The 9,116-nt window shown below is 43.5% G+C and overlaps 1 protein-coding gene across 1 annotated transcript in view; it reads right to left on the bottom strand.

Annotated features, from left to right (window-relative positions):
• Window positions 1-330: 330 nt before the first annotated feature.
• Pgant5 (polypeptide N-acetylgalactosaminyltransferase 5) overlaps window positions 331-9,116 on the bottom strand; it is a 388,718-nt gene continuing 379,932 nt past the window's right edge. Inside the window, exons 13-15 of the mRNA XM_075682004.1 lie at window positions 6,532-6,671; window positions 4,927-5,160; window positions 331-2,198 (exon numbers count right to left, since the gene is read on the bottom strand). Coding sequence (XP_075538119.1) covers window positions 2,052-2,198; window positions 4,927-5,160; window positions 6,532-6,671 — 521 coding nt within the window. The 3' untranslated portion in view covers window positions 331-2,051. The remainder of the gene's footprint in view (window positions 2,199-4,926; window positions 5,161-6,531; window positions 6,672-9,116) is intronic.

Genomic DNA, 9,116 nt, shown 5'->3' with positions numbered 1-9,116 from the left:
GTCGTTGATGGATTTAGCGAAAATTATGTTCATTGCTCCTGTCTAACTATACTGTACGACTGCAAATGGTGCTTTATTGAGTAGTCTTCAATTTTTAACATGGAAGAACGACTTGGCTGGTCATGCTTCTATAGTAGATAGCACGGATGTCAGTGCAAGCTCAATCAATGTGACTGGTTTGTGATGTGATGTGAGGCTTCTTTCGTTACGTGATGTGCTGAAGTTATAGGATTTGAAAAAAAAAAAAAGTGTCCCTAATAAGGGCACAAACATCAGCTCATGCCAAGACTTGTTGAGAGCCTATCTGCTTTTTCTTAGTGCAACATCAGGTTAAAGCATAAGGCTATTTATTGCAATGCCAAAGGAAGGGACACAAGACACACTGCTGGTGAAAACATACTGCTGAAATTTTACTTTTAGGAACTGAGCTGTCATGACACACTCCCCTTTCACAAATATTGCAGCACTTCTGAACTAAAGCTTCTATGTCCAATTCACCCAGTCAAAGAAAAATAATTTTGCCTCTGTGAAGAGGGACGTATAGAGTAGCAGGTGGCAGAGGCTTTAGGTGAAGCCTCAGTCTGATCATGGAAGACAATAAAATGAAGTCTTGATATTTTCCAACCGTTTACATACAAAAAGCTCCAACAACAAATTAGCACTTGATAACAGGAAACTGCCCTTGAGCCTACAATGATGAGGGGGAAAAATAAGGATAATAATAAAAAAAAAACAATGACATGATTTGTCGTAACAATACATTGTAACACATGCAACTTGACCATGACAGTGGCACAGCACTGATGATCTCTAACAATGTTTGGTTGCGACCTCGTTTCGTTCACATTTGGAGTGAATATCACCGGTTCATTGGAAGGTGTGCAACCACCATGTCATTCCCATTCAAGCCAGTTCCCAGGGGAACACAAAGAAGGTAAGGACACACACAACCCCAGCCACATAGGTAAAATAAACTTGGCCCATTTGCATTCCAGTGCTGCTGTTGCTGTAATGCATTTGGCATACAGCACGCTCGCTTGGACTAAGAGGGAATGACGAAAAGTGATTGAACAGCACAGGAAGATGGAAGAAATAGGAACACCGCTGCGTGAAACGCACACCGCGCTCCCTGTTCCGGGGTTCCACACAGCTGTCTCTCGAGGAATGTGGCGAACGGCAGGCACACCACAAATCACACAATCGCTACCAGTCCCGAGAAAAAGAGGCAGTCTTTGCTGAAAGAGTTGCATCACAACCCAAGTGGAAGCGATGGAAGCTGGTGCGGCACAGAGCCTTGCAGCGAGGGCACATCCTCATCGCACTGGTCTTACAGCTTCGTTCCTTCGCCTGTTCCACAAGGTGACACGACCCAAGCTGGAATTCACATGCCTGAACTCTTCCAGGACATCTATAGAACATTTGGATGCACTTGGAAAAGTTGCTGCTCTGCATGTAACTGACAATGCACACAATAGAAAAAAAAAAAAGAAATTGCTGTTTGGGCCACATCTAAGCACGTCGTTATTTGCATGGGTGACAATAGCGGTGTGCGACCGGTCGTAGTGAATAGTGAACGAGAGGGCCGCGCAGCAATAATTTACACTCTGGAACAACCACGTCCACAAAGTACAGCACAACAGCAGTTCTTATTGTGTTCCCAGAGCGAATGCAGAAAAGTATGCTACGGAAAGGCTTGACATACAAGCTAGACTTCTAGGCTCTCCACAGTGCGTCCTCACAGTCTTTTTTTTTTTCGTGTTGCAACTGCTTCCCAGACGCAAGCCCGTAATTGCAGCTCACACAACAGCAAGCAGACACAGCACGCATGTTCGGCAGCCACTTCTTGTGCAAAATCAGCAAAGGCACATGTGCACCAGTCCGCACAACGGTGCCAGCGGCAGCAGCCGTGTCCTGCAGTTGCTGTGTGTGGCTCCCTCTGTGGCCTCTTGCCGTTGTAGAGAAGGGCTGCTTGCTTGCAAGTTTGCTTGTGTACTGTGTGAATGCTGCTCGCGGCTGGCCATGTCGGGGGAGAAAGTCCTACTGCTTGACACCTAGGAGGCCTGCCACTTGAACTTCCCCTGCATGACCCACCGCTGTGAAGCCCGGCCATCGCACTCCCTCAGCACGGGGAGAGAGGGATCCTTGGACTCTGGCTGGTCAAGGCAGCGTGCCGTGTTGACGTGCTTGAACGACTGCTCCTGCAAGATGGCAGAACAAGCCTCATGTCAAGTGGAAGCACTCAAAGGTAGGTATGTTGGTGGAAATTCCTGTTTCAAGCGGGCAGCACCACGCAACAGGGTCTAGATGAGAAAAAAAGAAAATGCTCCGAGGTATTAGGTACATACCAAAATGCCGACATGATTATGAGGCATGACATAGCTTAGGTCTCTGGATTCATTTTGACCAGTTGGGCTTCCTTAATGCGCGCCCAAGTCTAAATGCACGAGTGTTCTTGTTTTTGCCCCAATCTAAGTGCGACCGCCACGGCTGGAATCCAACTCGTGCTAGCTCAACAGTGCAACACCGCAGCCACTAAGCTACTGCGACGGGCGAGGTCAAGAAGAACTGGAAAATGGACAATACTTCTTGAAAGATTCGATGCATAAAAAGAAGGATAGACACATGAGACGAGACAAACCAGGCAAGCACCCTCATGTGTTCCATTTCATTTGTCTGTTATTTTGCTCTAAACCTTTCACAAGGATTAGGTTCGCAAGGCTTTCACAAGATGAACAAGCTCCAATGAGGCAGACTATAAATTACTACTCATACAGGACTTGTACAGCCTAAGCAATGGTCATGCTGAGTGAAATCTGGCTGTCTACATTCAAGAAGCAAACTGTACGTTACCAGCAGCCAAAACACTGAAAAATGGAAGTATCACCACACTGTCAGTATGTGTAGCGAGAAGAGTGTAATATTAGTTTCATATTGCTCATGCCATCCTATAAGCTATGCATTGTAGATTAAATTTAAAAGTAGATCAAAAAGCATCATGAATGTTAAACACTGAATAGCACTCAAAACTTTTCAGACACCATATGCAGCATTCGTCCATATGTTTCGTTTGGTGGCACAAGACACAAAGAGAATAATAGCAAAAAATGGCAGCGTAGACTTGAAGTGGTGTGAAAACGAAACATTTCTTTTTTGTCTGTGTGAAAGGAATATTAATTACAGTCACTAGTGCGACAGTACCGCATAGTAACATGCATTCCTGTAAGTCTTAAAGGCATGTTTAAGACCAGTATTACATCAAGCAGAAGTAATAAATTACTGGTGTATAAGGTACCCCAAAGCATTGATTTTACCAAGAACGGAGCTTTCATTAGTGTGAAAATGACAAACATATAACAGAATTTATGCCAACACTGCACGATATGCTATTGACTCCTGTGACGTAACATCTTGCTTATAGTCAACTTATTTACATTGCATTTAAAAGTATAACAGAAAATTCACCTTCGCAAATTTTAATGGGCTTTCTTCTGCTCTTCCATAATACTCTTGTTTCTGCTTTCTACATAAGTGTGGCCCCTTTTATGTGTGGGCCATTGACATAAATGCCAACGGTAACAAAATTTTCGGTCCCGTAGAAAGCCTAGTTTCAGATAAGTGTAGATGCCTCTGGGCAAAATTTTACGTCTGAAATATGAGTGCACGCATCACGAAAGGCTTGAAGAAGTAGAAGTCTCTAATACCAAAACTGACAAAAGAAAAACAGACAGAGATAAAGAAACATAGCCATTATAGCTTGCTAGACGTGATGCATGACTGAGAATGTGCGGCTTCGTGGCATGACCTCCAAAATTAGGCACTGCCTGTGGTGTATTAAAATATCTCAACTAATAATAAAACTAGACAATTTCCAGCACCGCAGCTTTGTCAAAATAGCTTTAGTAGTCACTTTAGTCATACTATTCATTTATAACCAATTGAGCCAAAGGGAAATTTTGTTGCAGTTTGCTTTTAAAGGAGGCAGTAGTACCCAGAAGAGCATGGCCTTGGAGGCTGTCGACCCAGCTACGGAGCACATACCATTTGCCAATGTTGCAAGAGCGGACAATCAACTGCATCTGACATGCATCCATCAGTGCTTCATAGCAAGATATATTCAAGTGACATGTGCCAATAGTACAATCTAAACGCAAAATATCAGCCAAATGAGCCACTGTTTCTAATGCTCAGAGTGTGGATGTTCCCCCCCAAAATTCCAAGTAGCAGGATTTTATTTGATGATGCATTTTAATGCTTTGTGAACGACAGCTTTGCACAAGTATACATTAATGCACATTACTCGCAGAGACAACACACACATGCACACACACATAAGAAAATGAATGAATGAATGAATGAATGGAAACAGCTATTCAAACCTTTCTCCTAAGTGCTGAGCAGAAGTGCTGTAACAAAACAAAGCTACTGAAGCAGTAGCCATTACTGACTTCACTGTTGCTCCATAATGAAGCGCAGTGCGGCTTCACAGCAATGCAAGGTTCATTTAGTATATGCAAATCATGCCTGCAGACGCAAATTCACCATGAAACAGATGTTGCTTTCACATGCAATCTCACAGCAATATTTATTTTTGCGTAGCTTAGTGAAGCTGTACCTGAAGGCAGAAGTTACATGTAACCAACCTCTAAATAGTACATAAACTTTATAACTTTTGGTGCAATCTGCATGCGCTGTTTACAAGACAATAATATGTGTGCATAGTTGGTAAGATTAGGTCAATTTCAGGCGCATTATGGAGTCAGCTAAAGAAGAATAAAGGCAACTGGAGACAGGTGAAACAAGAGTTTGCACACAGGATGAAAATGACATGCGCGAAAGCATACAGCAATCACGAAATGCACAGAAAAGTCTCCAGTTGAGGGTCTGAGCAATGTAATAGACCTGGTGCCACCCTGTCCGCTTGCATACCTCCTTATTGTAGATCCAGAGCTGGTTGCCACCCATGCCGTGGCAACGCAGGAGCTTGACAGGACCTCGGGGAGAAGAGGCGTCCAGGCAGTTGTCGTCAGACATGATCTGCTGCCGCTTGGTGTAGGCAAACACCTGGTTGCCGCCCATGCCATGGCACTTGCTCACGGCCAAATTCTCGCCGCTCTTGCGCCCAAAAGTGTCCAGGCAGTCTGAGGACTCGGCGTGCTTGATCTGGCGTATGCAAGAAGGCGTCAGAGGGCAAAGAACCAGCAAAGGGAGAAATATCACAAAAAAGCAATGTCTCACTGCTTTCTTTTTGACCTGGAGATCACTGTCACATAAAATAAGTTTTCAACATCATAAAGCTATGTGTAAGGCAAGAACAAGACGATGGAGTTTCCAATGATAATGTTGGCCACTGGGATTCTTTGCAAGTGCTGAAATGAGATCCCAAGGACAGTTTTACGAGTGTGGACAGCACAACCCAGAATCTATCCCAAAACTTCGTGTTCATCAATAAAACTAAAAGAGTTATTCAAAGTCAAAGTGCTGACAAGCATTTCCCAGTGCTTCATCTGTCAGAGGGAACCACCCAGGAATAAACCGCACAACGGTTTCTGCAATAATAATGTTTCTCCTCCTCCTCCAAGTGACAAATACAAATAAGAAACATATTAGTATCAGGAACTTGAAACTGTAGATAAAATGCTTGAATATCTCATCAAATAATGTACGTATTAATTGCCAACAGCATGGACTAATAAGATGTTGAAATAGTTGATGCTGCTTCAGTAAGCTCTGCCCCTTGCTTCCCCAAAAGCCAAAAAGTGAAACATGATTCCAGATACTTTACAATCTTTAAAGTGGCAGCACACACACTAATAGCATGAGGCTTAAGTGGGAATGCGGGTTATACGTGGTGGCAGGTAATATGTAGAAAAATATGGTGGTTATCGCAAATTGAATTAAGTATTTCGGTAGCAATATGTGTAAAATATGTCAAAAGAGCAACTTGAAACGGCAAGTTCTGGACGCACACATGCATATTGGGTAACTTCTAGGCTTGGCTGGCCTGAAGCTGGCAATCCAATGTGCCGATTCCATTTCACCAAGCCATCACACGGTTGCGACTTAACGACCATGCAAAGTGTGTCTGCAATATAAAGGCACTCATGCTCCATGCATGGGCATGACAAGCCACTGATGGGCCATCAGAACTGACAGGAAACCCTTGCAGGCCTATACGAGGCTTTATGCCTGCACTTCTTCTGCATATACTCAATCAGATTAATTTTTTTGTAATGTTATCAGCATGTACACTTAAAACAAATATCAGATATAACAAAGATATCTTTGTGTCTGATATGACTGTTATAAAAAGATTTGACATGTAACAACACTTTGACACTAGTGATGATTCTACCCAACAGCCTCATGCCTGAGACAGTTCAGCAGAATATGTTTATTGACAGAATGTCAGCTTCAGTGAATTAAGATTGTAGCATGAAAAAGAGGAATATCTTGAACTCGCCAAAAACAGAAGAAATAAAACCCTATAACATTATTACACCAAAATGTGATCCCTCATTGGTGGCTACTCACCTCACCAAGATGATAGTAATCAAGGGGCATGTGTGATTCAGGATAAATATTCTCCAAGTACCACCTAAAAGTATTGCATTTAAGCTTGGTACGAAGTTGTTTTCGGTATGAAAGATCTCCTTTGTCAACATTTTTGGCCGCTGAAAAAAAAAGCAGAGAGCGGGGAGGGGATAAAAACGAGTTTTGAGTTTCTTAACAGCTAAATATGTGGCATGTGACAAGTGGCAGCAATCTGATCCTTAAAGCAGATCTTCATTCATGTATAAGTAAGTATACACCAGACAAAGAGCTATAGAAATGTTCTGAACATGTGTGATTGAGACAGGTATCCACTTCCTGCATGAACAAAATACACAAACAAACACTACAACATCCTTTAAGTCAGCACAGTGGCAGAACTATGTACTACTATAACATATTAGGCAGCACAACCACAGAACTCTTTACAACTTTGACAATTGTGACATGGACTTTGAATATATTTAATTGGCCATGTAAAATATGCAGCAGCATGTATTTTATCGCTAAAACCTTCAAATAATGACTGTTTTGTCCACACTATGCAATGTCATGCCCGACATTATCAAGCTGTCCAATTTGTCAGGAAAAGTGACACTGCAGTGGAACCTCGTTGATACCATCCCGTAGAGTACGATTTCCCAGTGCTAATGTTTGCGACTGAGAACACAAAAAATGACCCAGTAAAATTAAGCTTTTATTTCATCGGTTGATATGTTCTCGGAAAACATGTTCTTTCAGCGCCAATGTTCAGTACATCCCTAAACTGCGATCGTATGATATGTTTTCCGACCAGTAGAACCCATGTAAGCAAGAAAATGCCCGAGGAATGTGCATCCAATAGCAGTAGTTGCCCGCTGCAGCAGCCTCTCCGCGATACTCGCCTGCCCATGTCATGTGAAACCTTCAGAGTGCATTATTTTCCATTTCGGTATGAGCAAAGCTCCTTGCAGGCTGTCACAAGCCGCATTCATAGCTATTGCCGCCAACCCTATTGCGACAAACATTTTCATCTATGTGTGTTGCAACACACGTAGCGTAGTGCCATTGGAAGCATACTGCATGTTTTTAATAGGCGATAACCGAAACGCACAACCGTTCCCTGCTGCAGGAGACGTGACCCGAGCGTCATGCATCCCTCTGTTGGCATTGTATCTCCCACAGCCCAACCAGCTCAAATTTGGAGGTTTCCCGCCACATATTAAGACATTATGCAATAGAAGAAGGACAACATGTGTCTACGGTCACTCTGGCCCCACAAGTTTGATGCACGTTGGAATGATAGGTGCCGAGAAGGCACGTCAGAACTTCCCACCAAAATACCCTGCTCGATGAAGCTGAGAAGACGGGCCGAATATGAGGAGCAGAAACGGAAGCTTGCCAAAGCTGCAAAAAAGAAAATGCATGTCTCTTGCCACTGGACCCCACCGTCTAGGTGCACGTCAGTGTCTCGTGCTGAAACGATTTCGATAACGCTTCACATTATAGATGACTCTACGTAATGTGAAGCGTTGTGCGAATCTTTGCAGTACGCGACGCCAATGCATGCCGAGCTGGTGGGGTCCGAGCAGCCTGAGATGCACATTGTCGTTTTTCCATTACGTAGTGTTTTAAGAAATACAACGGAAAATGGAAACTAAATCGAGCTGGTGGGCTTTGCCAGAGGATGGAAAGGTGGGCAAGTTGGTGTTTCATCCTCGTAAGAAATTTGGAGTACTGGAACGATGAGAGAGGAAGAGAGCCACACTTTCTTCATCTGGCGTCATTCTTATGCTCTCAGTGGCTTCACCATAATACTATGCCGCCACAGCTGAACATGACTCACTTCACGCCACCTGCAGCATGGAACGACACGTTTGGGTTATTGCGTATTAAAAGAATGCAGTACGCTTCCAATGGCATTACATGCGCGCCAACCATGCTACAGATGGGTGAAGACACTTATCACAGTAGGGTTGACGGCGACAGGTGTGAATGCCGCATGTGACAACTCCCAAGAGGAGATTTGCTTTTACCGAAATAGAAAACTGAGTCCACACACACATTTTCACGTGACACAGGCAGGCGAGTATTGTGGGAGCCACTGGGGCAGGTGGCTACTTTTCCCAACTGTGCGCGCCTCAAGCCTTTTTTTGCTTACACGGTATCTAGCAGCCTGAAAAGGTATCATACGATTGCAATTTGGTAACGTACTAAGCGTTAGTGTCGAAAGATTGTGTTTTCTGTGAACATATCTTCCAGCGAAAAAGAAGCATAACTGTATGGGGTGACTTTCTGTGCTCTCTACAGTGAATGTTGGCGACAGGAAATCGTACGAAACGGGATTGTGTCATTGAGGCTCTATTATATGCTTTGAGTGAATTGTCAGAGATGGTCAGTCCTGCAATCAACATTGGCAATGTGCCTGCAAATACAGTATACAACTAAAAACAACAGTTTACAGGGGTCCGTGTACAATGCGTGGTAGCTAAAAGATAAAAGCATATAATGAATTTCTTCCCATAGCCAAGAAAGCTGAACCAGCCAATGCATGCATGTTTAAACTATCAAAATTGACAGCGTACACT

The sequence above is a fragment of the Dermacentor variabilis genome, chromosome 2 (genome assembly GCF_050947875.1).
Source record: "Dermacentor variabilis isolate Ectoservices chromosome 2, ASM5094787v1, whole genome shotgun sequence".
Taxonomy (NCBI): Eukaryota; Metazoa; Arthropoda; class Arachnida; order Ixodida; family Ixodidae; genus Dermacentor; species Dermacentor variabilis.
The sequence above is the reverse complement of the archived record's forward strand: the minus strand, read 5'-3'. Positions and strand labels throughout refer to the sequence as shown.